The 27,650-nt window shown below is 46.4% G+C and overlaps 1 protein-coding gene across 1 annotated transcript in view; it reads right to left on the bottom strand.

Moving 5' to 3' along the window:
* Positions 1-12,111: 12,111 nt before the first annotated feature.
* The window catches only part of NWD2 (NACHT and WD repeat domain containing 2), a 35,004-nt gene continuing 19,465 nt past the window's right edge, over positions 12,112-27,650 (bottom strand). Inside the window, 34 exon segments of the mRNA XM_032223675.1 lie at positions 12,112-13,065; positions 13,067-13,156; positions 13,158-13,235; positions 13,237-13,362; positions 13,364-13,448; positions 13,450-13,518; positions 13,520-13,599; positions 13,601-13,660; positions 13,662-13,841; positions 13,843-14,051; positions 14,054-14,142; positions 14,144-14,526; positions 14,528-14,715; positions 14,718-14,784; positions 14,786-14,830; positions 14,832-14,872; positions 14,875-14,922; positions 14,925-14,966; positions 14,969-14,995; positions 14,998-15,114; positions 15,117-15,207; positions 15,210-15,278; positions 15,280-15,346; positions 15,348-15,423; positions 15,426-15,557; positions 15,560-15,648; positions 15,650-15,685; positions 15,687-15,924; positions 15,927-15,998; positions 16,001-16,165; positions 16,168-16,528; positions 19,752-20,341; positions 23,189-23,333; positions 26,515-26,718. Of these exon segments, the coding sequence (XP_032079566.1) occupies positions 12,601-13,065; positions 13,067-13,156; positions 13,158-13,235; positions 13,237-13,362; positions 13,364-13,448; positions 13,450-13,518; positions 13,520-13,599; positions 13,601-13,660; positions 13,662-13,841; positions 13,843-14,051; positions 14,054-14,142; positions 14,144-14,526; positions 14,528-14,715; positions 14,718-14,784; positions 14,786-14,830; positions 14,832-14,872; positions 14,875-14,922; positions 14,925-14,966; positions 14,969-14,995; positions 14,998-15,114; positions 15,117-15,207; positions 15,210-15,278; positions 15,280-15,346; positions 15,348-15,423; positions 15,426-15,557; positions 15,560-15,648; positions 15,650-15,685; positions 15,687-15,924; positions 15,927-15,998; positions 16,001-16,165; positions 16,168-16,528; positions 19,752-20,341; positions 23,189-23,333; positions 26,515-26,718 (4,824 nt within the window). The 3' untranslated portion in view covers positions 12,112-12,600.

Below are 27,650 nucleotides of genomic sequence, written 5' to 3'. Positions count from 1 at the left end.
TAGAAGTCCTTTTAAGGCACAACAGGCTGTATCTTAACAGAACGCACACCCCAAGGGATGTGAGGGGTGTCTTACCCCCACTTTTTTTCCTCCAGAGAGTAAGTCATCTGTGTACCAGGTTTGGTTGAAATTGCTCGAGGCGTTCCAAAGTTATGCTGGAACACGCACGCACACACACCACACACACACACACACGCGCACACACAAACTGTTCTTTTTCTGGGCTTCAAGAGAAACTCCGACCAACCGAAGATACAAGAGGTTTCCCTGTTGGTTTTGTTCTCTACTGCCTATGACTAAAAGAGCATCAATGCCCTAATTGTCATTCTGGTAACACTATCAGATGGACGTGGAAAAAAAAATATAGGTGTGCAACACACTTGCTCCATCTACTGGTCAATCGTAATGTTACTTTTACCTTTTAACTCAAGATCAAATGGCTAACAACTTCTGGATGCGCTCTTGTGTGCAGTCCAACGCCGGGGACCCGAGAGAGTTCACCTAACTGAAGAAAACTCCGTATTGGTGACAGGAAAGGCATCCGGCCAGTAAACACTCAGCTCCATTCAGTTGCCCAAACTCCACCGCAAAAGGCTTTATGGGCAGAGGTGGATTGCTCCCAGTTTTACTACTGGTTAGCATATTTGCGTATGCGCAGAACAATTTAGAGTGAACTGTGTACACGCACGGACTACAAAATAATGTGTCGGCAATGGGACCAAAAAACCGGTTTGGGGGGTGGCCAGCCTGGGTTGCTGCTGGTTCTGCGACTCAGGCCAAAAAACCACTACCGGTTTCGGCCGAATCAGACCGAACCAGAAGCAACCCACCTCTCATTATGATGATGATAGCAATAGCAATAGCAATTAGACTTATATACCGCTTCATAGGGCTTTCAACCCTCTCTAAGCGGTTTAGAGAGTCAGCATATCGTCCCCAACAATCTGGGTCCTCATTTTACCCACCTCGGAAGGATGGAAGGCTGAGTCAACCCTGAGCCGGTGAGATTTGAACCGCTGAACTAGCAGTCAGCTGAAGTAGCCTGCAGTACTGCACTCTACCCACTGCGCCACTCGGCTCTTATTGACAGGTAGTAGTCCTTAAGGTCATGATTTCCAATGCTAAGAGAGACAATTGTGAAGTCTGTTTTTGTGTCCTTTCTTGTGGGTGTTTCTTAAACTTTGGCAATTTTAAGAGGGGTGGACTTCGACTCCCAGAATTCCCCCCAGCCAACCATGAACTCTGGGAAATGAAAGTCACCCTCTTAAATTTGCTGAAGTAGAGAAACACTGGTTAAGCAATATAAAAATTTCTGATTTCATAATTTAGAACAATAGGGATGGAAAGAACCTTGGTGGTCTTCTAGTCCAGTGATGGCGAACCTTTTTGGGGCTTGCGTGCCAAAAGTTGGGGAGCGCAGGGGGGGTGTCATACGAGGGTGTGCCACAACCATAATGCAATGCGCGACCCCAGCGTGCATGCCTGCATGACGACCAGTGCGACCCCCATTTTTTTGCATGCTTTTTTCACCCTCCCTAGGCTCCAGAAGCTTTATAGGAGCCTGGGGAGGGTGAAAATAGCCTCCCCTGCCCCCCCCCGGGGGGCCCTCCGGAAGCTTCAGGAGCTTCGCTGAAGACTCTGGAGTGCAAAAAACCGGCCCCACGGCAAACCAGAAGTTTGGGAATGGACTTCCAGTTTGCTCATAGGGTCGTTTTTTGCCCTCCAGAGCCTTCAGGGAAGCCTATGGAAAGTCCCTGAAGACTCTGGAGGGCTAAAACCGGCTCTATAAGCAAACTGGAAGTCTGTTCCTGAACTTCTGGTTTGCCCGTAGGGCTGGTTTTGAGCTCCGGAAGCTTCAGGGAAGCTCCTTAAGCCTCCGGAGGGCATCCGGGGAACGTGGGAGGCTGTTTTCACCCTCCCCAGGCTCCTATAAAGCCTCCAGAGCCTGGGGAGGGCGAAAAATGGCCTCAAAAAAAGGCTGAAGTAAGCTAGCCTTGCTGCCCTGACAAATAGCTCTGTGTGCCACAGGTTCGCCATCCTGGTTCTTGTCCAACATCTTGAGATCCTATATGATTCTGGACAAATGGCTGTCCAGTCTCTTCTTGAAAGCCTCAAGTGATGGAGAACCCAGAACTTCTGGAGGCAAGTCATTTCACTGATTGATTGTTCTCATTGTCAGGAAATTCCTCCTTAGTTGTAAGTTAGATCGCCAAGACCTCCAATGGAGGAAGCTACTTTTTGTCCTCAGGTGCTTTGCAGAATAGGTTGTTCCCCTCTTCTCTGTAACGGCTTCTCCAGTACCCTCAAAGCACCCGAGGGCAGGACAAGAAACGATGGATGGAAATTAATCAGGGAGAGAAGTAATTTGGAATTAAGGCAAAACTTCCTAACAGTGAGGGCAGTTCACCAACTTGCCTTCAAAAGTTGTAGGTGCTTCATCACTGGAGGATCTCCTGCTTGAGTAGAAGGCTGGACTAGAAGACCTCCAAGGCAGTGGTGGGATTCAGCCGGTTCACACCACTTCGGGAGAACCGGTTGGTAACTTTCTGAGCAGTTTGGTGAACTGGTTGTTGGAAGAAATCATTAGGGCAGAGAACCGGTTGTTAAATTATTTGAATCCCACCACGGCTCCAAGGTCCCTTCCAGCTCTATTCTGATTGACTGGAAGACTGCTAAGAGCCGAGGTGGTGCAGTGGTTAGAGTGCAGCACTGCAGGCTACTTCAGCTGACTGCAGTTCTGCAGTTCAGCTGTTCAAATCTCACCGGCTCAGGGTTGACTCAGCCTTCCATCCTTCCGAGGTGGGTAAAATGAGGACCCGGATTGTTGTTGGGGGCAATATGCTGACTCTCTAAAACTTAGAGAGGGCTGAAAGCCCTATGAAGCGGTATATAAGTCTAACTGCCATGTCGCTTAACAACAAACAAACCATGTCGTTCATGAAGATTCACTTCATGACGCCTTCACTTAGCAACTGTGGCAAGAAAGGGCATGAAATGGGGCAAAACACACTTCACAACTGTCAGCAACGGAAATTGTGGTTACTACCTGTCATCATCATGTTTTAATAACCTGACAATCCCTGGCATGGTGGAGTCTTGGACAACTGAATGGAGCTGAGTGTTTACTGGCCGGATGCCATTCCCTGTCGCCAATGAGTTTTGTTCAGCAGATCTATTCTCATTGTGCTCAGGGAGAGAAATATCTGCCTCTACCTAGGATTGAACTCACAGCCTCCTGATGGGGAGGCGAGAGCTCCACCTCTAGGCCACTGCACCACTCTCAAGGATTACTACCTCTACTTGTGGAAAATTTGTGGAGCATGCAAACTTTGAGAAAATGACGTCAGAAAGCTGTTAGTTTTATTATGGCGTTTATATTTATTTATCCATACAAACAATGTATAGGCAAGACAAATATATGGTTGAAGACAGCCATACATTTCTAATTTAACAACCCTGTAACAAAAGGTAACTAAATTAAACATTTATGAAATATAAATCTTTGACCCGGCCGGGGGGGGGGGGGGCTAATTCTTCCCCAGACAATACAAAGTTTACATAAAAACATTCAGTTTGATCTATTGGTTGCAAACGATTTAAGAAAAGGCATTCTTTATATTCTAGAGGGGGTAATTTACACAGAAGAATGGTATGCCACAGTCCATTCTCTATTAGTTGTACAAAAAGGCTCATTGAGGTTCAAAATGCAGACCGTTTTGGAAGTCCGACGGGTTAAACCCAGGTCCGGTCCAATGTTGTGCTGGGTTTGTCTTACCGGCCGAGAACTTACCAGTCTCCAGAGAGAGAGAGATGAGAGCAAGAATTTCTATCACGAAACCAGGGAGATGTAGATGTCTCTTCCCTTCGTCATGTTCATCTGAAATCATTAAATCATAGATTGGTCGAGTTGGAAACTCAACCAATCCAGGTTTGCCATGTACAAAAATACGACACCAGGGAAATGGATCAACACAATCAGTGGTGGGATTCAGCCGGTTCGCACCTATCCGGGAGAACCGGTTGTTAACCTTCTAAGCAGTTCGGAGAACCGGTTGTTGGAAGAAATCTCATTTTTTTTTTTTCCACTTTACAGGGCTAATCCTGGAAGGAAGGAAGGAAGGAAGGAAGGAAGGAAAGAAACATTCTGGTGTTGTTTCTAGCCTGATCTTTATTGCCCTGCTTACAGAAACTGCCTCTCCGGTTAACCCTTATGACATTGTCACAGCTAAGGCGAAGCGCCCATCGACCTGAGTGATGTTGAGTTGGCCACACCCACATGGTCACATGACCACTGAGTCCCGCCTACCCAACTGGTCGTTAGGGCAGAGAACCGGTTGTTAAATTATTTGAATCCCACCAATGAACACAATCCAGATGGGTGGTATTCACTTTCCATACCGCTTCACAGATTTGAGAGTGCCCCTCCCACACATGTGCACAGCCTTCTGTGCATGCGCTTTGCTCCTGCATGCGGATTCTCACGCATGCACGCAGCTTGAAAACATGCCTAAATAGGAGGGCATAGCGCAGGGGCGCTTGGGTGGGCCTACTTGCAGGTTGTTACTACCGGCTCAAGTGAACCTGTCCGAACCGGCTGAATGCGACCTCTGAATCCAGACAATAAAATACCCCTGGGCCCTAACACCTTCAGCCATTTTGCTTTGACTTCATACGCATGGCTGTACCCTTCCTGAAAGAGGATGTGGAGGGAAAGGTGCTTTAGTTGCGGGACATCTATACAGGTAGTCCTTGACTTACAACAGTTTGTTGAGTGACCGTTTGAAGTTATAACATCGCTGAAAAGTGTGTTCTGACCTAGGCTTCCTTAAAAAGTGAGAAACAGAGTCTTGGTCCCGGCAACACCCCTTTTATTTACACGACTGTGGATTCCTTTCATTCACAGTCAGCAAGGCTTGGCAAACAGTCTTTCAGAGGAATGTTTATCAACACGAACCTTATCTCGCTCAGAGAACTGCCAGGTAACGAGTTTCCAAACTCAGGGCAAGGCAAAACTTGGCACAGAGTCAGAGGCACAAACAGAACTTTCCACTCTTGAAACGACGAAGGGACAAATTGTTTCCTGCAAAAGCCCCCTCCCCATTCGCTCCTCTTTTGTTTCCTATGGGAGGGGCCAATCCTCTCCAAGGTGTGGCTTTACTCCCAAGTCGACCCTGCTTTCTTAGTTGTTCTTCTCTTCTGGCAGCTCTGCATGCGGACACAGGGAACAGGCTCCACCTGTTCTTCTGCCTCACTGCTGTCTAGCTCCCTCTCAGCCTCCGAAGCAGAGCCCTCGTCGGAGCTTTCCTCAGCCTCCAAGACTGGCCCGTGTTCCTCCCCAAACTCCTCACTGTCCGACTCTGCTGCCAGCTCCGCTGACCGCTGGGGGCCACAACAAAAAGTGACTTAAGGCCACTTTTAACACCCACAACCCTTGCAGCATCCCCATGGTCATGTGATTTACTTTTGGAGGCTTGACAACTGACTCACATTTATGACGGGTTGCAGTGCCCCCGGGATCAAGGGATCGCTTTTTGCAACCTTCTGATGAGAAAGTCAACGGGGAAACCAGGTTTGCTTAACAACTGGGGGTTACTACCGTATTTTTCGGCGTATAAGACGCGCCTTTTTCCCTCAAAAAACGAGGCTGAAAATCTGGGTGTGTCTTATACCCTGAACACAGCTTTTTTGCCTCCCAAAACCCCGCCCCCTTCACCAAAATGGCCATGCAGAGCCTTTAGGAGGCTTTCAGATAGCTCCTGGGGGCTGGGGAGGGCAGAAATAAGCAAAAACCCCCAGGGGCACTCTATAAGCTTCCTAAAGGCTATCCATTCCTTTTTTTTTGGGACAAAAAATGGCTCCGTTTTTGCAAAAAAATGGGGCATTTTTTGCTTGTTTTATCCCCCCACCCCTCAGGAGCGCTCTGCAAGCCTCTTTTTTTTTTTTTTAAAGGGCCCGTTTTCATGAAAAATGGCATATTTTTGAGAGGTTTGCAGAGTGCAAAAACTTTTTTTTCAATTTGCCTCTTCAAAACCTTGGTGCGTCTTATACTCCGGTGCATCTTATACTCCGAAAAATACAGTAATTTAACAGCTGCAGTGATTCGTTTAAGAAATGTGACAAGAAAAGTCGTAAAATGGGGCAAAACTCAACAAATTTGTCACTGGACAACATACATTTTGGGCCCAATTGTGGTCATATGTTGAGGACTACCTATATTAGGTGAGGGTATTGACAGTCCTCAGATAGAAGAGAATATTTGTAGATTGAGCTGCGACGGTTCTTGGTTGTGTCTAAGCTTGGTGGCTTTCTGGCAGACGTTTATTACCCAACTAGGTAGTATCATCAGTGCTAGAAGGGAGTGGAATGTTCAGGAAGGAGGAGAAGAAAGGAAGGAGAGGAGGAGGAGGAAGAAGAGGAAGAGAGGAGGAGGAGGAAGGGGAGGACTGTGGGATCCTTGATGCTCCCACATCTTGGTTGTTTTCTTGCAGGGACGTTTCACGACCCAACTAGGGAATATCATCAGTGCTAGAAGGGAGTGGAATTTTCAGGGGGGAGGGGGAGGAGTCTGGGATTCTTGGTGCTGTCAGATCTTGGTTGTTTTCTTGCAGGGACGTTTCATGACCCAACTAGGTAACATCATCAGCGCAAGAAGGGAGTGGGGTTTGTTCTCTGTTTGTATACCAGTGGGTTGCCCGGTCAGTATTGGTGGGAGTCTTCTTGGTGGTTCCTTGATTAAGGAAGGAGAGATTATCAGATAGGCAGAGATTAATACCAAAATTAATACTAAAGAAATAATCAATTAGTAAGCAACAGCTTAATCAAGGAACCATCAAGAACAGTTCCATCAACACGAAGAGAGTAAACCACTTGTATATAAATGGAGATGAACCAATTCCCTTCTACACTAGGGATGTTGTGTAGTTGGGTCAATGAAACGCCTGCAAGAAAACAACCAAGGTGTGGGAGCACCACCATCTCCTCCTCCCCCTCCTCCTCCTCCGGAAAGCTCAGACACTATCTATCTATCTATCTATCTATCTATCTATCTATCTATCTATCTATCTATCTATCTATCTATCTATCTATCACACAATGGCTCAGTGGCTAAGACACTAACCTTGTCAATCAGAAAGGTCGGCAGGTCAGCAGTCCAAAGCCCTAGTGGTGCATAACGGACTGAGCTCCCGTGACTTGTCCCAGCTTCTGCCAACCTAGCAGTTCGAAAGCATGTAAAAAATGCAAGTAGAAAAATAGGGACCACCTTTGATGGGAAGGTAACAGCGTTCCGTGCGCCTTCGGCATTTAGTCATGCTGGCCATATGATCACAGAGACGTCTTCGGACAGCGCTGGCTCTTTGGCTTTGAAATGGAGATGAGCACCGCCCCCTAGAGTCAGGAACGACTAGCACATATGTGCGAGGGGAACCTTTACCTACCTACCTACCTATCATCATCATCTATCTATTATCTATCTGTCTGTCTGTCTGTCTCTGTCTATCTATCTCTATCTATCTATCTATCTATCTATCTATCTATCTATGTCTATCTATCTATCTATCTATCTATCTATCATCTATCATCTATCTATCTATCTATCATATTTATCTACCTTTCTCTCTTTCTCTCTCTATCTGTCTATTTGTCTATCATCTGTCTGTCTATCATCTATCTATCTATCTATCTATCTATCTATCTATCTATCTATCTATCTATCTATCTATCTATCTATCATCTATCTATTTCCTGCAGAGATGTGTCAGAAAGTGAGACACAGCATGTTTATTTATTTATTTATTTATTTATTTTGAGGACCCCAAGTCACTTAATTATATGCAGCTCTTTTAAATTGGTTTTATCGACGTTTTAAAGGTTGGGCTTAATACGGGAGCTTGGATTGTTAAGACTCATCAGGAAACAGCTGGGTTGTGATAAGTAAACAGCGTACAATTGTCAGGAATATTCACTTAACCATGTGTTTCTAATTTAACAATGGCAGCGATCCATTTAACAACTGCAGCAAGAAAAGTCGTAAAATGAGTGTCCCTGTCTGACTTAGCAAATGCGGGGGCATGATTGTGGTCGTAAGTCAAGGACTATCTGAACCAAGTTGATGGATGACATTATTGGATTGGGCGGGGGGGGGGGGGGAGAACCTGTAAGAAAATGCACTCAACAGCTCAATTAAACTGAAGCACAAATGCATTTGATCAACTGGCACGCCTATTCTAATATCCAATTTCTCCGCTGCAAATTTCAATTTAATTAGGAAGCTATTTTCATAGTTCAAAACCCACCTAGAGCAACTTCTTCACCATTGGATGAACTGCACATCGTTGGCCTGGCGTCATTTGAGAATTCAAGATTAAATGGCTCCCAGGAGGCTGTATATCATCTTCTTTTAACGACCCTATAATCCCTTGTGGGGTGGAGTCTGGCCATCTGAATTGAGCTAGCAGACTGTTTCATGGCCAGATGCCCTTCCCTGTCACCGATATGGAGTTTTGTTCAGCAGATATATTCTCACTGCGCCCAGAGAGAGAGAAATCTGCCACTACCTAGGATCGAACTCACAGCCTTCTGACCGTCAGGCAAGAGTTCTAACTCTAGGCCACCACATCACTCTCCCAGGAGGTTGTATATGACATGTTGATGTCAAAAAGGAAATTGACCATCCAGCAAGTGATGTGCAAATTCCCTCCGTGATTAAATGTAACCTCATCCCCTGTGCAAATTTTCTCTGAGGGCTTCTGCGCCAGAGGATTTTATAAGTAGGATACTCGGAGTCCTCAAATATTGGCTGACAAAACTGGAACAAGCACCTGTTTTACCTACTTCTGTTATAAAATGCACACAAGCTGGGAAGAGACACCAGTGGCCCTTATTTTAAAATGGAAGACCGGCCTACAAACACATGTTGTTTACACTCAGAGACAGTTAGAAATCTTTTATACTTTCTGTAATTAATGGGAGGGATCCTCCCAGGGTGTGAAATGCTCCGAAGTTTGCTACCGGTTCGCTTCATGTGGTTTGCGCACTTCACGCACATGCGCACCGCAAGTGCCAAGAAGCCTTTTCTGAGTGTGCAAAGGTAAGTAGGAAAGCAGCGGGGGGGGGGGGAAACGCTGTGCCGCGTGATTTAGAGTCGCTAGAAAGGATTTCCTGATTTCTAGCGAATATAAATCGCGTGGCATAGCTGATTGTCACAGCTGATCGTTGGAACTTTTAAAAAAACATTTAAAAACATTTTTTTACTGCTTATTTGCCCGAATGGGTAGTAAAAAAAATGCTTTAAAAAGTTTTTAAAAATGTTCTGATGATTGCGCGGCAGAGCTGATTGTCACAGCTGATCGTCAGAACCTTTTAATAACCTTTTTAAAGCATTTTTTAAATTACCTATTTGCCCAAACCAGTAGTAAAAAAAATGTTTAAAAAGGTTTTTAAAAGGTTTGATGATTGCGCGACACAGCTGATCGTCAGAATCTTTAAAAAACTTTTTAAAAGCATTTTTTTTTAACTATTGGTTCGAGTGAACAGGTAGCATTTTTTTATTACCGGTTCAGGTGAATCAGACCGAACCGGTAGCATTTCACCCCTGAGATCCTCTCCCTGAAACTCACATACTTTATATCTTAATTGAGCTCTGCGTGTCCAATTCATAGAGGGCTTTCTAGATATCTTTGGACTACAAATCCCATCTCCTCTAAGGACTATCTGGAGAGAGCTCTCGGTTAGGAAAGGCAAGGGTAGGAGAACAGGAGGAGATGAACTTAAAAATAAATAAACATCAGAATTACACCCCTATTTTTCCTAATACTCGCAGGCATCGAAGTGATAAAATCTTATAAAAAGGCCAACCCAAAGCAGGAAGTGAAGAGTATGATATTGTACAGAGAAGTAAGAAATTTATTACAAAGTGTAACAGTAAAGAACCCTTTAGGCAGCCAGATTGTTGTTGTTGTTGTTGTTTGCTTCTTTTTCAGCACATAGGCGAGCGTGTCACAGGGAATCCCCGAGTAATTTGGTCCTCGCGTCCGTGTTTCGCGCAGGAAAGAACAGGAATGACAATAAGGCAGACACTAAATGCGTCGGGAAGGATGTGTGAATCCTTCCCGTTCTGATTCCTGCAAGGATTAGAATCAGCCAGACTTTCTTACAACACAACGGATCATAAGAGTGATTTTTTTTTACGTTAAAAAGAGAGAATGGAATGGGATGGACGGTTCCTAATGCCCTTTCTGAGGGAAAAATGTTATCCCTTAAGCCAGGGGTGTCAAACTCGATTTCATTGAGGGCTGCATCAGGGTTGTGTGTGACCTCGGGAAGCCGGGGTAGGCATGGCCCGTGGCACGACAAAACCGCGCTCCACTAAAGCGCGCCCGATTAAACCACGTCGCTGATGTCATCAGCAGGGCGACAACAGCGACCGCGGAGAAAAAAGGGCGCTTTAAATAGCGCTTTGAAAGCAAGCTGATTCAAGTTAAGGTAAGGGTTAGGTTTAGGGTTAGGTTTAGGGTTAGGTTAAGGGTTAGGGTTAGGTTAAGGGTTAGGGTTAGGTTTAGGGTTAGGTTAAGGGTTAGGATTAGGTTTAGCGTTAGGTTAAGGGTTAGGTTTAGGGTTAGGTTTAGGGTTAGGTTAAGGGTTAGGTTTAGGTTTAGGTTTAGGGGGGTTAGGTTTAGGTTTAGGGGTTAATTTTAGCTTTAGCGTTTACAGCGTGCTTTTTCGTCGCGCTGTGATGACGTCAGCTACGCGGTTTCGTCGAGCGCACTTTAGTCGAACGCGGTTTGTGGTGGAACCGGCATGGCCAGTTCAACATCATTCATATAGGGGGCGCCTGTGGTGGCCTGAGCACACTGCCAGTGAAAACGGGCTCCTCAGCTCCATTTTCAGCTGCGACGGCCTCCTGCAACCCTCTGTCAGCAAAAATGGAGCTTGGTAGTGCTGCCCACAGCCCTCACAAGCTCAGTTTTCGGCTGCAATGGCCCTCTGGAGGGCCGCACGCAACCTTCCTGTGCTCCGTTTTTGCTGGCAGAGGCACTGTGGGCCAGTCCGCTGTTTCCAAGGCCAGATCTAAGCACCCCGCAGGCCGAATTTGGCCCCTGGGCTTGAGTTTGACACCTCTGCCTTAAGCGTTGTACTGAAAGACATTGGGAAGGATATAGAAAACAGCACAAAACCAGACAAAACTGCTTTCTTTACCATGTGGCCCAACCTTGGCAACTTTAAGGCTTGTGGACTTCAACACCCAGAATCCCTCAGTCAGCCGTGCTAGATCCCGTAAAGCAGGAGTGTGCAACCTTGGCGACTTTAAGACTTGTGGGCTTCAATTCCCAAATCCTCCAGTCAGCCATGTTCTACACCCCCGCTTTACAGGATCTAAATCGGCCATTTTGTCAAAATTGTATTTTTGCAATAGAAAACTTTTTGTCGACGTTTGAAGCGCTTGCAATTTGGGGCATTTTGTTTAATTCAAAGACAATGTCTTCACGCTTTATGTGGTGGCTTTTAGATTACATCACCTTCCTCTCTACCTGAACCAAGTGAGAGAAAAAAAACCAAGCAGAATGAATCAGAAGTATAAGAGCACCGAGTTAAGTGACAAAAGATTTACATGAAAGGATGGCCGTGACTGAAGAATCTGGGGGAATTCGGGCTATTCACTGGCTGAAAAAATCCCTTTGCTGCTTTCTTTTAAACAATTACCATATTTTTTGGAGTATAAGATGCACCTTTTTCCCTCAAAAAAGAGGCTGAAAATCTGGGTGTGACTTATACACTGAATACAGCATTTTTTGCCTCCTTAAACCCCGCCTCCTTCACCAAAATGGCCGTACATAGTTTTTAGGAGGCTTTCAGAGAGCTCCTGGGGGCTGGGGAGGGCAGAAATGAGCAAAAACTGGGCTGTTTTTTGCATGGTTTTGCCCCCCCCAGCCCCCAGGAGCACTCTATAAGCCTCCTAAAGGCTATTCATGCCCTTTAAAAAAAAAAAAAAAACTGGGCCCGTTTTTGGAAGGTTTGCAGAGTCTCAAAACTTTTTTTTAAATTTGCCTCTTCAAAACCTTGGTGCGTCTTGTACTCCAGTGCGTCCGAAAAATATGGTATTTTGTATGTCTTTGTGTGTATGAGTGTGTGTGTGTGGGGGGTTCTAACAGCTGCTACTTCAAATGTTTATGGAATGCATCAAACTTTTTCAAGGTGACATGTAAACATCTGATTGCACCATCTGAAGGAAAAAAACCTATTTTTTTTTGCAAGTGGTATATCAATTCAAAATTGCTTCTGGTCAGCTGGATTTTTTTTTTGGTGTTTTTCTTAGTTTTTAGTTTAAAAAATGCTTGATCTGCCCCATTCCAATATGAAATATAGCATCATTGCTTATTGAAAAGCCTTCTTCCCTACCCCATTTTTTTTTAAAACGGCAGAATACATCGGACGATTGCTTGAAACACTGTGGATCAAGCTTCGCCTTCAAATATTTTCTCTTTGCCTCGTGGAATTGTGTTAGTTTTTAAATTGGCTTCTTTAAAAAAAAACCGGCTCATGCCCCAATAACAAACGCGATATCCGTCGTGCAGAAGGGCGAGCGGACTCCGTGTTCGACGCTTAGTTGCCAGCAGTGAACACTCTGCAGTCTATGGCGGAGCACACTTTATCGTAGCAATAGTTGTGTTTTTTGGTGGGGGTGGCATCGCTGGTCTCCACATCCACCACGGTGATGGGACTGTCTCTCGCAAACACCTCCGTCGATTCTCTCCAGATACAGTCGGCGGTCGCCTTGAAGCTGTAATGGTGACACTTCGGCTTCATCATTTGAGAGGCATTGTTGAAAATCTGCCGGCTGTTTGACGTAGCGATTTTGATTTTCAGGGCAGCGTCCACGCGATCCACCACGGTGTATGTGGCGATGCTTCCGTCGTCAAAGCCCACGATGATGTTCAGGTGTCTCTGGGAAAGAGTTAGGAAAGCAGGGGTTTTGTAGAGCGAGCAGGCCCCGATGTTTTTGCCATCCGCCAACCTCATTACAATTAAGATAGAGATGGCGCTGTTATCCTCGTCGTCTTCCCACGATGCGAAAACAAATGTACACCAGGTAGCGTCCGTCCTGAGACAGCCTCTGCCTCCAGATTATACCTGATGCGTGGACCACTCGAAGTTTGCCAGCTGTGAAGATCTAGGATGTGATATTCTCATACCCCACAAGAGAGAATCCCCAGGTTTCCATTGGACGCTGATTCAAAAATCTTCTAATGTTTTCAAGAAATTATTAGGCCGCTGTAAACGCCGAGAGACGACTTCCTCGCTAAGACTGTAGATGTTCACGGTTTCAGCAGATGTTATAAAGACTACGATATCCGGACAATCTGGGGATGAGTTTGATATCCCCAATGGTGATGCCATCATCGCAAGAAAACTTCTGGGTATGCTACCAGTCCCAGGCTGGACTACTAACACTTTGTCTTTTTCATCCCACCACCAAAGGTGTTTGCCGTGGTTATAAATGCGTTCTGCAAGGCCACAAGAATTTGCACACGCGTGTCCGGTAGACAGCCTCCAAACCCTGGATGCGTTTTGCTCACAGAGGGAGACCACAAACTGGTCATTTGTGGGTTATCAACAGTTGGCATATCCTTTGCCCATTGATGCGGAAGAGATTTTCACCGGAGGTCCGTTTGCCACACGTACTGGCTGCATTTGTCATCAGACGTAATCATCAGTTTCCCATTGGAAGTCAGGGACACAGTTTTCAACCAGCTTTCATGCTTAAATATTGCTTCAATGAACCCCGTGCTGAAGTTCCATTTATGGATAGCTTCGGATCCATCCAGCGTGTAAATCGCTTCCCCCCTTGGTGGGCAAAACCATTCTTTGGATCGGCTTGCCAGTTTTGTCAATATTGGACATTGCAGTGATAATATCGATGTCCCATACTGAAAGGACCCCGCTGGTGGACAAGGAGAGCAGCATGTTGTGATGGTTTGACTTCATCAACCGGACAATGTTCCCTGAGATTTCTTGTAAGGTCGCTATGCACTGCCCGCTATCTCTTCTCCAATGAAAATGGCAGAGGTGTTTTCAATCGACGCAATGATATAATCTCCATTTTTGGATAATGTGGCGGAGACGAAGCGCTCGTGCCTTTTGCTCTAACTTTTCCGCGACTTTCCACATGCTGGTGTCCAGGAGGTCAATCCCGAGAGACTTGCAGATTAGAATGGCGCTTTGGTCTTTCAGCAAGTTCAAGGCTGACAAATTCGCTGTCCCCCTCCTGCAATCAAAGTCGTCCATTAACTGAGGGTGGGCAATTTCCTCCGTGTTCCAAATAGAGAGGGCCCCTTCACTGTCCACCATGACCATCTCTTAGGCTGCATCTAAGACGAGAAGAAACTTAACAAACCCTCCTGAGAATTCAGAGGTCACCGTGGCCAGCTTGTCGCCGCTGCCCAAATGAAATATTGATGCCGTGTTCAGATGTTGTCCACAGAAAGCGTACATCCCATCTCCTGAACACTGGACGCAGGTGACTTCATTACCAACAGTGGAACTGATGAAGTGGCCATCCGTAGAGTAGATCGATCACCGTAATGTCTTTACTAGCTTCCAACCACGACAGCGCATGGTTTACAGAGAGGGCAAATCCATTTATAAAACTTGAACTCACTCCAATTCCGCTATGCTTTGAGCCTTTAATTTCCACCTCGGAGAGAAGACAAGAGTTAGATTGTCGTAAATCAAGAGTGTGTTCTTGGTGGTGGCCACCACAAGGTATTTTTCATCGCTCGTCAGTTTCCATGCCCAAAATAACTGACTGAGCAGTTGTAATTTGCCTTAAGAGTTTGGCGGGTCTCAATATCCCAGGTACTGATGGACCCATTTCTAGAGCAACAATAACTACATTTGGATTGAAGGTAGGTAGGATTTCGGTCACTGAGAGCAGCTGGAGGACAGAGGTAGCCGTTCAGGACTATAGTGATGTCCATAGCAGAATGAAGTGGAACATAGAACAATACTTAGGGCCATCTTTGTCACACTCTAGAAGAAGCTGTCTCAGTTTGGGCAAGGAGCTGACTACCGGGAGTAGCCTCTGTTGTAATTCAGCTGAGAGGGTCCCTGGGTATTGATCACTTTGTATTTGATGGCCCGCAGGATGCTGCTAGAAACTTCAGCTCTTTTTCCCTGCGAGTAGTTGTAGGCCAGCTCCACATCCGAGAGAGGGCTTTGTCGAACTGTCCAATTTTGATCATGGTATAAAGCCAGCTGAAGTTCATGATGACGCCGTACAAAAATGTCGTCAGATTTCCCGGACTTGGTTAGGTGGTGCAAAAGCTCGGTCATTTCCGGTGGTTAATGAAAAAAAAATGTCGGGCTCCAAAGGATTGCACTGGAAGACCCAAGGCTGATCGGGGGACTGCCTGTCAAAATCATGAGGTCCATCATGTGCCTCTCCTCATTGTTCATACTCCTGCTGTCACTGTCCAGGCAGCCGTTCAGATATTGATCTTCGCCGTAAAGAGACTTCCTCCGGCCTCCGGACCAAACCCCTAGAAAAAATACTCGCAATGACAGCGGGCATGTCTGCACTCTTCTTCACTGTGAAGATAATCTTTTGGGCAATCAGTTGTAGGTGCCCGATTCGCCCAAACTAAAAGGTTACGTTTTGACTTGTCTTTCTACGAGGTATCCGGTTAATCTTCTTTAGTTTGGCGATGTAGATGTACGGTACTCTCAACGGATTGAGGTTCCTGATGCGTTGACTTAGCTCTAGCATGACGTGTTATCGAGAGCCCAAAATGTCTTCCAATTCCATTCCTCAAGGCCATCTTTGGACTTGTGATATAGCCAAGGGCTGTCGGGGACAAAAAGTCTCCGCTCCACAGATGTTCTGCAGGGACCAGAACATCTGCTCTATGCCATCGTGAACAGTGACCAGATGGAAGACTCATTGACATCCTTGTGAGACCTCCAACGTCGAATTTCTTGGAAGGTTAAGTTCACAAACATCGCAGAGTGCATTTAGAGAAAGCTTCGTTGACGTAGATCTGTTGGCCCGATGTGACTTTTCTCTTCACTTGGAGCAGCTGTTGCTTGAGGACTTGGCTGCACATCTTCCTGTCCCTTGGTGTCAACTCAATGTAGCTGTCTTCGTCATGGATGAGGCTCTTCAGTTTTGCAGGATGCCATGTTTGTTCGGCAGCGTGGACAAGATAATGCGCACCGAACGAGGCAGGTGAACAGGGAGCCACCACAATTTCCTGGCGTCCTCGTGATCGGCCAGCTGTTCCAGAGCGTCAAAGATTAAAACCAGAGGTCGATGAAAGGAAGACTCGTTCAAAAGGTTAACGAACAAGTCTCGGAGATCGTGGGTCTTTTTTGGGTAGCTTTGCACGAGGCATCGATAGCTGACCACTAACTGTTCACAAATACTTTGAAGGAGGGTCCTCAGGTCTGTGCTCATCTCTGTAGATCCTATAAATCTTATGATCACCACAGGATCCGATTCCGGTCCCATCTCTTCCTTCAGCCAAGCATAAGCCTGCAAAGTAGAAGTACAAAGAGGTTAATTGTTCAAGTTAGTAGACTTAATCCAGAACACACACGCAAGAAACATGGTGTTCTGACCCAACTCTCCAAACACGATAAAATCTCTGTATTTAAATCAACAATTCCTTATTAAGAGCGCTGGCTGCCCCGCAAAAAGTTCTCTCTCACCGCAGGCTAACAAGTCTATCCGGCAGGGAGATGAATAATTGCCACATCTATTCCACCCCAACCCCTGCCTTTATCCCCAGAGCTAGAGTGGGGCTTTGCTAGCAGTGGTAGCTCTTCTGGACTAAGGACCAGCCCATAGATTTTCCACTGCTCTCCTCTCCTCTGCCTTCTGTACATCCGTGCGTCAGGCACTGGACTCAGCTGTTCCTCCTCTTACTCATCAGCCACCTCCAGACCTGGGGCTGTTGACTCTCCATCTGAGGGCTGACGGATGGCCCAGGCTCCGCCTTTGTCTCTCTCTCTCTCTCTCTCTGCCAGCTCCATTTCCGTCCGCTTCCCCCTCGGAGCTCTAAGGTTGCCTTGATGCTGACCCTGACTCCCACGCCTCCTCCTCCTCCTCTGATTCGGCTGCTGGAGGGACCGGTGGTCGACAGGTCACAACACACGGTAAATGTAGGTAGTCCTTGACCTACAACAATTTGTTTAGTGACTGTTAGAATGGCACCAAAAAGAGTGACCCATGGCCATATTTCACACTTACGACCCTTGAAGCATCTCCATGGTAACGTGATTTACGTTTTGGATGCTTGAGGACTGACTCACATTTATGACGGTTGCAGTGTCCCTGGGTCACGCGATCCCCTTTTGATCTGGTCATGTGGCCAAATTCACCAAAATTTAGCCAAATACATAAAACAGCTAGTTTTAGAACTACTCAAAATTTCCGCTACCGGTTCTCCAAACTACTCAAATTTCTGCTACCGGTTCTCCAAACTACTCAAAATTTTCACTACCGGTTCTCCACACTAATCAAAATTTCCGCTACCAGTTCTCCAAACTACTCAAATTTCTGCTACCACTTCAGCCCTCTCCAAGCGGTTTACAGAGTCAGCATATCGCTCCCACAGTCTGGGTCCTCATTTCACCCACCTCGGAAGGATGGAACCTTGAGCCAGTGAGATTAGAACCGCTGAACTGCAGATAACAGTCAGTTGAAGTGGCCTGCAGTACTGCACCCTAACCACTGCGCCACCTCGGTTTGCAGAACCATCTCCTTTAAGGAGCAGAGAACATCACAACAATGTTATTCTCTAAATAGGTTTTATTGGATTTATATGCCGCCTTTCTCCCAAGGACTCAGGGCAGCGTACAACATAAAAGAAAACACGTATTACGAAAATTAAAAGGGATATTAAATAAAGTATCCCCCCAAAAAACCCTCAATTGATATTTACAATAAAATTTTAATTAAAATTAACAACCAAATTAATCCTCTATTTTATTCTGTTCAGGCCAGGCCGGCTTGCTGGAAAAGCCAACTTTTTAGGGCGCGTCGGAAGGACCGGAGGTTGGGGATTATACGAAGCTCCGGGGGCAGATCATTTCAGAGGGAAGGCGCTCCCACAGAGAAGGCTCTCCCCCTGGGGGTCACTAGCCGACACTGTCTGGCCAACAGCACCCTGAGGGGGCCAACTCTGTGGGATCGTACTGGACGGTGGGAGGCTACCTGTGGCAGTAGGTGGTCTCGTAGGTATCCTGGGTCTAAGCCATGGAGCGCTTTAAAGGTCACAATTAGTACATTGAATCGCACCCGGAAGACAACCGGCAACCAGTGCAGGCCGCCTAAAAGGGGCGCAACATGGGAGCACCTAGGTGCCCCCATGATAACCCACATGGCTGCATTCTGGACCAGTTGAAGCCTCCGGTGCTCTTCAAGGGCAGCCCTATGTAGAGAGCGTTACAGTAGTCCAGGCGAGAAAATAGCACAATGATATTATTTATTAATTAAAACAGAGTTCTCAACCTATAACAATTGAAATTCATTTCAGTATAAAGAGAGAAGTAAAGCAATCGAGCCCAATGTTTATGTTGCTAAGCGAGGAAATTTGTTAAGTGAGCTTTGCCCCGCTTGATGACTTTTCTGGCCACATAGTTCAGAGAGTCGCTGTGGTTGTTAAATTAGGAACACGGTTGTTAAGCGAATCTGGCTTCCCCCCCATTGACTTTGCTTGACAGACGGTCGCAAAAGGGGGATCACATGACCCAGGGACAAGGTAACCGTCATAAATGTGAGTCGGTCATCAACGCATCACAATTTAAATCACATGACAATCAAAAGATAGGCAAAAGTGCCTCTTTGTGTGAGCCTAAATAAAGTTGAGCCTGCTTTAAGAGACTCATCCACTTTAATGAGTTCAAATGCTTTTTCTTGTCTTATCGGCAACTTCAAGAATAAGGCTACCAACAGGTGAAGTGATCTAGAGAAAGCTCCCAATTACAGCTTAAAATAAAACCGAGAAGTAATCTTCAATTATCCCGAAGGTGCTGTTTCAGGAGGCAACTGGACTTCCTTTTTTTTCTTTGAAGACATTTCACTTCTCAGCTTCTTCAACGCTGACTGGACGTCTTCAAAGAAAGTCCAGCTGTCCCCTGGAAAAAGCACCTTTGGGACCGTGGCACGACAAACCGCGGTCCACTAAAGCGCGCCCGATTAAGCGCGTCGCTGACGTCATCAGCAGCACGACAACAGCGACCGCGGAGAAAAAAGGGCGCTTTAAAAAGCGCTTTGAAAGCAAGCCAATTCACATTAAGGTAAGGGTTAGGGTTAGGGTTAGGTTAAGGGTTAGGGTTAGGTTTAGGATTAGGTTAAGCGTTAAGAGTTAGGTTTAGGGTTAGGTTAAGGGTTAGCGTTAGGTTTAGCATTAGGTTAAGGGTTTAGGTTTAGGGTTAGGTTAAGGGTTAGGTTTAGGGTTAGGTTTCGGGGTTAATTTTAACTTTAGTGCTCACAGCGTGCTTTTTTTCGTCGTGCTGTCATGATGTCAGGTACTGCGGTTTCGTCGAGCGCGCTTTAGTCGACCGCGGTTTTGTGGTGGAACCCTTTGGGACAACCATGACCTGGATGACTGATTATCTCTACAGACTTTTAGTCTTCAGTTTTAGTCTTGGAAAGACCAAAAGACTAACTCTTTAAAGACTTTTAGTCTTTAAACTGTTAGGTTTAAAACAGCAAGGGGGAAAAAATTAACAGGAGGGCTGTGGGCTTTTACCTTCTTTGACACTTCTGCTAATAAAAATGTTTTCCCGGTGCAGGGTCCCCCATAGATGATAAGAGGATTAACGTGGCCCATTTTCTTCGGCAGGAGGTATTTACGCATGATCGTTCTGGCCTCACATCTATATTCGTAGAAGGAAGAGTAGGTTCTACACAGAGAGGAATGTTGCAGGACTTCGTCATAAATCCAGTCTGTCTCTATGTCAAAATTCTGTTGGACCGTTGCTTGTATGATGTCAATCATGTCTTCGTAGAACTGTTTGCCAAGACCTTCAATGTAGTGGCTCTCTACTTCTTGGGTGTAACCGTACTTGATGTCACAATGCGTAACGGAGGTGTAGACTCTCAAGTTGGACGAAGCCACAATGGTAGGTACAAATTCGTCCCTGAGTCGGATGAGTTTTTCAAGTGCTTCGGGATCCCTCAGAAATTTCCCGCCGCTGTGAAGGACGTCCATGTATTTCTCCATCTCAGGCATTTTCACGAAACGTTCGATGTTGGCAATTTTACGGATGTAACAAACGCACTTCTTCAAAAAAGCCGGGGTTTGTTTTCCTAGGGCGAAATCGAACTCGTCTTCGATAGCTGAGAGAAGAGAAGAGGGGAAAGAAAATAAGAAAACGTCTAAAGTTCGTGGAGAATAAAGTCAAATCTGCTGCGCGGAATCCAAATTTACTAGGCTGTATCAAAAGTGATTTTTTTCCCCCAAGAAGCAACAGGACTTTCTGTTTTTTTCTTTGAAGATGTTTCGCTTCTCCTCCAAGAAACTTCTTCAGCTCTGGGAAGCTCCTAGGTTGGCTGGGGGGAGATTTTGGGAGTTGAAGTCCTAGAATTTAAAGTTTCTGAGATTGGTTGGGGAAATTAATGTTCCTGAATATGGCTGGGAGAATTCTGGGAGTTAAAGTCCATCCATCTTAAAGTTCTTGAGATGGGAGTCGAAGTCCACCCACCTTAAAAATTCCTGAGCTTGGCTGCAGGAGTTCTGGGAGTTGAAGTCCACCCATCTTAAATGTCTATGGGCATTCACAGCCATCCAGGTCATGGTTGTCCCGAAGGAACTTTTTCAAGAGGTAACTGGACTTTCTTGTTTTTGTCTTTTTGAAGATGCTTCACTTCTCACCCAAAAAGCTTCAGCTCTGACTGGATGGTGGGGAATGGAAGGATTGAGCCTCCTTGCAGACAACTAGTCGTTTGCATTCTTTTTAACAGTCATTGAGGCCACCTGGAGGTTTACCTTGTCCTCAGGGTCGGCTGAGTAGTGCAAAATGCGTGTGGAGCCTTCTTGGAACTGTTGAAAGGACTGTGTTGTAGACTGGAGAAAGCTGAAGGAGATTCCTGGATGAGAAGCTAAACTTCTTCAAAGAAAACCAAGACAGTCCAGTGGCCTCCTGAAAAAGCACTTTTGGGACAACCATGACCTGGATGACTGACAAGCTCCATAGACATCTAGCTATAACTACAGAGCTGAAGAAGCTTCTTGGATGAGAAGCTTGGATCTTCAAAGAAAACCGAGGAAGTCCAGTTTCCCCTTGAAAAAGCACCTTTATGACCTGGATGACTGAGAAATCTACACAGACATTTAGGCTGTATCAAACTCTTACCAAGCTTCTCTAATTGTTTCCTCATATTCTATACTTGGGGCGAGGAAGACAAAGCCAGTTACGTTCTATACAGGTAGTCCTCGACTTAAAACCGTTCACTTAGTGACCGTTTGAACTTACAACAGCACTGGGGAAAGTGACTTATGACAATTGTTCACACTGGAGCCTCCCCATAGTCACATGATCGAAACTCAGATGCTTGGCAACAGATTCGTATTTATGTCCTGGGGGGGGGTCACCTTCCAACAAGCGAGATCAATGGGGAAATCCAATTCACTCAGCCACCATGTTGGCAGCTTAACAACAGCAGTGGTTCGCTTAACAACGGTGGCAAGGGAGGTCGCACAATGGGACAAAGCTCATTTTAACAAATGCCTGACTCAGCCACAGAAATGTGAGGCTCTCATCGAGTGGTGGGTTTCACATTTGTTACCACTGGTTCGCGTGCGCCCCTTCCACACATGCGCCTGGCCTAAAACACTTGTGCCTAAATGGGATGCATAGAGCCGGGGCGGGTGAGCGGGTGGCATTCAGCCGGTTTGGAACAGTTCGCCCAAAATCGTGATTTCCACTACCACTCCAGGCGAACTGGTCTGAACCAGCTGAATACGACCTCTGCTCTGATCAGAACTGAGAAAGCTTCTTCGGGCGAACCGGTCTGAACCAGCTGAATATGACCTCTGCTCTGATCGGAACTGAGGAAGCTTCTTCGGGCGAACCGGTACGAACCAGCTGAATATGACCTCTGCTCTGATCGGAACTGAGGAAGCTTCTTCTGGTGAACCGGTCCGAACTGGCTGAATACCACCTCTGCTCTGATCAGAACTGAGGAAGCTTCTTCAGGTGAACCGGTCCGAACCGGCTGGATACGACCTCTGCTCTGATCAGAACTGAGGAAGCTTCTTCGGGCGAACCGGTCTGAACTGACTGAATACCACCTCTGCTCTGATCAGAACTGAGGAAGCTTCTTAGGGTGAACCAGTCTGAACTGGCTGAATACCACCTCTGCTCTGATCAGAACTGAGGAAGCTTCTTCAGGTGAACCGGTCCCGAACCGGCTGGATACGACCTCTGCTCTGATCAGAACTGAGGAAGCTTCTTCGGGCGAACCGGTCTGAACTGACTGAATACCACCTCTGCTCTGATCAGAACTGAGGAAGCTTCTTAGGGTGAACCAGTCTGAACTGGCTGAATACCACCTCTGCTCTGATCAGAACTGAGGAAGCTTCTTCAGGTGAACCGGTCCGAACCGGCTGGATACGACCTCTGCTCTGATCAGAACTGAGGAAGCTTCTTCGGGCGAACCGGTCTGAACTGACTGAATACCACCTCTGCTCTGATCAGAACTGAGGAAGCTTCTTAGGGTGAACCAGTCTGAACTGACTGAATACCACCTCTGCTCTGATCAGAACTGAGGAAGCTTCTTAGGGTGAACCAGTCTGAACTGGCTGAATACCACCTCTGCTCTGATCAGAACTGAGGAAGCTTCTAGCGATGAGAAGCGAAACCTCTTCAATGAAAAACCAGAAAGTCCGCTGGCCTTTTATTTTTTTTAAAAAGCACCTTGGGGATGGCTTCTATTGTGGTCGTAAGCTGAGGACTACCTCTGCAGTGCCTTTCCTATCTCTTCATTGTTTCAGGAGTAGGGTGAAGAGACCCAATTTAGGAACAATTATACCTGCGATGAGAATCGCATGTCATTAGTGGCTACGATTCAATCGAAGGCAATCGATTTCCTTTTTTTTCTTCTTCTTTTTTGCACATACTTCCCTGCAATCCTATCTCAGCATTTATCTGTCTACGCACTGGTGTGCCTGGATTTCATGTTTACCAGAGGAAAGATATCTCTTTGCTTGACTGTGTTTCATTTTCCCCTTTTCATACAGTATCTTCACGGCTGTCTTAAACATCACCTTAATTTCTTCTGATATCTCCTGCCATTTGCTCTCACTGACAGGGTTGCAGGAGGCTTCCATCTTTAAAGCAACAAAGAAAAAAAAAAAGACAAAAAGAAGAAAAAAGGATAAGGTCAGTGCCAGGGTTTCGACAATTGCAAAAAGCAGGCCCAAAACGCATGCGGATAAAATTAACTTGGAAGGTTTTGATGTGTTTAATACAGGGGTGTCAAACTCAAGGCTGGATCCGGACTGCAGGGTGCTTAAGAAGCCGAGGTGGCGCAGTGGTTAGGGTGCAGTACTGCAGGCCACTTCAGCTGACTGTTATCTGCAGTTCAGCGGTTCTAATCTCACCGGCTCAAGGTTGACTCAGCCTTCCATCCTTCCGAAGTGGGTGAAATGAGGACCCAGACTGTGGGGGCGATATGCTGACCCTGTAAACCGCTTAGAGAGGGCTGAAAGCCCTATGAAGCGGTATATAAGTCTAACTGCTATTGCTATTGCTATTAATCTGGCCCGTGGAGCCTGCCTGAAAATATGAAAAGACTGGCCCATGGTACCCCTGCTGCAAAATGGGCCACAGGCAAGGGTGGGTTGCTCCCGGCATTACTGCTGGTTCGGGACGCACAATTTTTTTGCGCTCTCTGCACAAGCACATTGCACAAAAATAGGTCTAGGCACGTGCAAAATGTTAAAAATAGGGAAAAAAAATTAAATGTATGCAATTACAATTGCTCTGTGTATGCGCAGAACCGAAAATCAAGAGGGCAGCCACGTAGGAGAACCGGTTTGAAGGCATGGCAGGTCTGGGTCGCTGCACTTATGACCATTGCATCACCCCCATGGCCCTGTGATTTACATTCAGAGGCTTGGCTGACTCATATTTATGACGGCAGGTCATGTCCTGCGGGTCATGTGACCACCTTCCTCAACCTTCTGACAAGCCAAGTCAAGATTCCTGATTTGCTTAACAACCGTGTTTCTAATTTAATGACGGCAGCAATTTGTGACCCGACAAATGCGCGCAGGACAATAGCGCACCGACAAAACCGTGGCGAGAAAACCGCGATGTCATAAACGCACCCACAACAACGGCCGACAGAACCGCGCCCACAAAAGCGAGATTTAAGTTAAGGTAAGGGTTAGGGTTAGGTTTAGGGTTATTACGTTGTTTTCGTTGTTTTTTGATGGCGCGCTTTCGTCGGCGCTTCTGCGCCCATAGTCAGCATGATTTCAACCTCGCGGTTTTCTCACCGCGGTTTTGTCGGCACGGTTTTGTCGGTGAACCGCAGCAATTCACTTCTCAAATGTGGCAAGGGAAGTCATAAAACGAGGCAAAACTCACTGAACGAATTTCTCACTTAGCAACGTAAATCCCGGGCTCCATTCTGGTCGTAGGTTGAGGACTACCTGTATTAGAATATGAGTGTGTTGTGTGCACATACCAGTTTATTGGGTTCCACCACAAAACCGCGCTCGACTAAACCGCGCCCGACTAAACCGCGTCGCTGACGTCATCAACAGGGCGACAACAGTGCGGAGACAGAAGGACGCTGTAAATCCTAACCTAAAATTAACCCCTAAACCTAAACCTAACCCCCCTAAACCTAACCTTTAACCTAACCCTAAACCTAATCCTAACCCGTAACCTAACCCTAACCCTAACCCTTAACCTAACCCTAAAGCTAACCCTAACCCTAACCCTAACCCTAACCCTAACCCTTACCTTAAGTTGAATCGGCTTGCTTTCAAAGCGCTATTTAAAGTGCCCTTCTTTCTCCACACTGGCTGTTGTCGCCCTGTTGATGACATCAGCGACGCGGTTTAATTGGGCGCGGTTTAATCGGGCGCGTTTTGACGGGTCACGAGTTTATTGTACCTAAGAAGCAAATGTACATTTCTAACCCCTTTCCCATAGAAAAATTTGACTCCCAATCTGGGGTGGTGGTGGTGGAAACAATACTTTTCCTACCCCATCTGTTTCCTTTCCGAATATTGTCTTCATGGCAACAATCAGCAGGAGGGACAGGGTTTTGCACGAACTCTCCATGATGGAAAGTTTCCATGGCAACTCTCCCATGCTGTTCTTCCCTCCTCATCCCTCCCCTCCCCAGGTCTGATAACTTGAAGGACATCTGAACACAAAACAAGAAAGTTGGATGACCGGGTGAAGGAATGAGTAGTTTGACTGAGGCTACTGAAGAGAAGGATTAGGGACAGAGGTGGGTTACTATGGGTTTGGCGTGGGTCGCTGGAACCGGCAGTGACCCAGGCCTGCCACGGCATAGGGGCCACCAGTGAGGGCTGTTTGGACTCTGAAACAGTATTTGCTGTGTGAGCAACAAGGAGACAGTGAGGAGCCTGGCTTAGCCCAGACCGAAAGTGAAACTGCTTGTGTTTTGCTTGTATTTACTGCTACCTTGGAAAACCTGCTTTTGGTAATGTATTGTATATTATTATTATTTGAATCCTGCTGAATCAGTTACTGTGCTTTCTGAATGTGATTGCTGCTGTAAAACTCTGACCAGCCAGGTCAGCTTCAGCACTTATTGCAGACTGATTCAGCACAGCCGATTGGCGAGTGGATCAGACTGCTCCAATCAGCTGTTCCAGGCTGCAGGGATTGCCGCAGACCATCGCTGCCTCCATGCCACCCATTTTTGGTCTCTGGTGGCGGTGGGTGGGTCTACATTCGGTGTATAAGACTCAGTCAAATTTTCACCCTCTTTTTGTGATCTTCTCAACTAATGGCAAGCAACCTGTTGGGAGTTAAGTAAGGATCAACCGATTTCAAGGGGATGTTGGATTTAGTCTGCTTGTAGCCACGTTAGGATTCTAGCCTAAACCCCCTTTTGACTCCGCCCTCAGACATGTCCTAAATCAGAGGTGTCAAACTCAAGGTCTGAGGGCCAGATGCAACCTGCGGGGTGCTTAGATCTGGCCCACGGGGCTGCTCCGGAAACAGTGAAGGATCAGTCCACGGTGCCTCTGCCGGAGTTCACAAGAGTCGTGCGTGGCTCTCCTGAGCTCAATTTTCGCTGGCGGAGGATTGCAAATGGCCGTCCCAGCTGAAAACGGAACTCAGGAGCCTGTTTTCGCTGGCAGAAGGCTCGGGTCACCACAGGGACTCCTCGACACAGGGGGTGTCATCCTGGCCACGCCCCCTGTCCCCCCCCAGGTCAAACACAACCCTGATGCAGCCCTCAATGAAGTCGGGTATGGGACTCCTGTCCTAATTCAACACCACGTGAAGCAGATTTACCATATTGGGATTGCTCTTCAGGATGTCAGGTTTCGGTTTGAGGTAATAGGTTGGGGGCACCGCGTTCTCATCCCGGCAGTAGCACTCTTCCAAAATCTTGGTTTCCAGCTTGGCCTCAACTGCGGCATCCAGAATCATTTCGAATTCTGAGGATTCCACTTCTCCCGGGATGCGGATACTTCCGTATTTTTCTCCCAAAAGGCCCTGTGGTGCACACAACACAGAACAATGGTCAGGAACAACGCTGAGGACATTGTCCATCAAAGCTTAGACAGGCATTTTCCTTCTTCCAAAAGGTTAAGAGGCCCAATGACAAAAGAAGAACGAATTGAAACAGTACAAACTTGATCTTCCTAGTCTCAACGATGTAGAGAAATGGGGACTGTGCCAGGGGTGAGATCCACTTACCTTTGCTACTGGTTCAGTAGTAATGTGAGCGTGCACGTGAGCGCATTCGCAGGAATCCCTGCTTTCTAGCTAATATAAATTGCACATCACAGCTGGCTGTCTGAAAAACTGGTTCGCCCGAACCAGTTTCATTTATTTTACTACCAGTTCAGGCGAACCAGTAGTATTTTTACTATTGGTTGGAGCGAACCAGTAGCATTTTTATTACTGGTTTGGGTGAACCAGTAGCATTTTTATTACTGGTTTGGGGTGAACCAGTAGCATTTTTACTCCCAGTTCAGGCAAACCAGTAGCATTTTTACTATGTTTGGGCGAACCAGTAGCATTTTACTACCTGTTCAAGAGAACCAGTAGCATTTTTACTACTGGTTTGGGCAAACAAGTAGCATTTGTACTACCAGTTTGGGTGAACCAGTAGCATTTTAAATACCGGTTTGGGCGAATCAGTAGCATTTTAAATACCGGTTTTGGTGCGAACCAGTAGCATTTTTACTACCCATTTGGGTGAACCAGTAGCATTTTTACTACCAGTTTGGGTGAACCAGTAGCATTTTAAATACCGGTTTGGGCGAATCAGTAGCATTTTAAATACCGGTTTTGGGCGAACCAGTAGCATTTTTACTACCCATTTGGGTGAACCAGTAGCATTTTTACTATCAGTTTGGGTGAACCAGTAGCATTTTTACTACCAGTTTGGGTGAACCAGTAGCATTTTACTACCTGTTCAA

The sequence above is a fragment of the Thamnophis elegans genome, chromosome 9, assembly GCF_009769535.1.
Source record: "Thamnophis elegans isolate rThaEle1 chromosome 9, rThaEle1.pri, whole genome shotgun sequence".
Lineage (NCBI taxonomy): Eukaryota > Metazoa > Chordata > Lepidosauria > Squamata > Colubridae > Thamnophis > Thamnophis elegans.
This window is presented reverse-complemented; position numbering and strand designations above follow the sequence as displayed.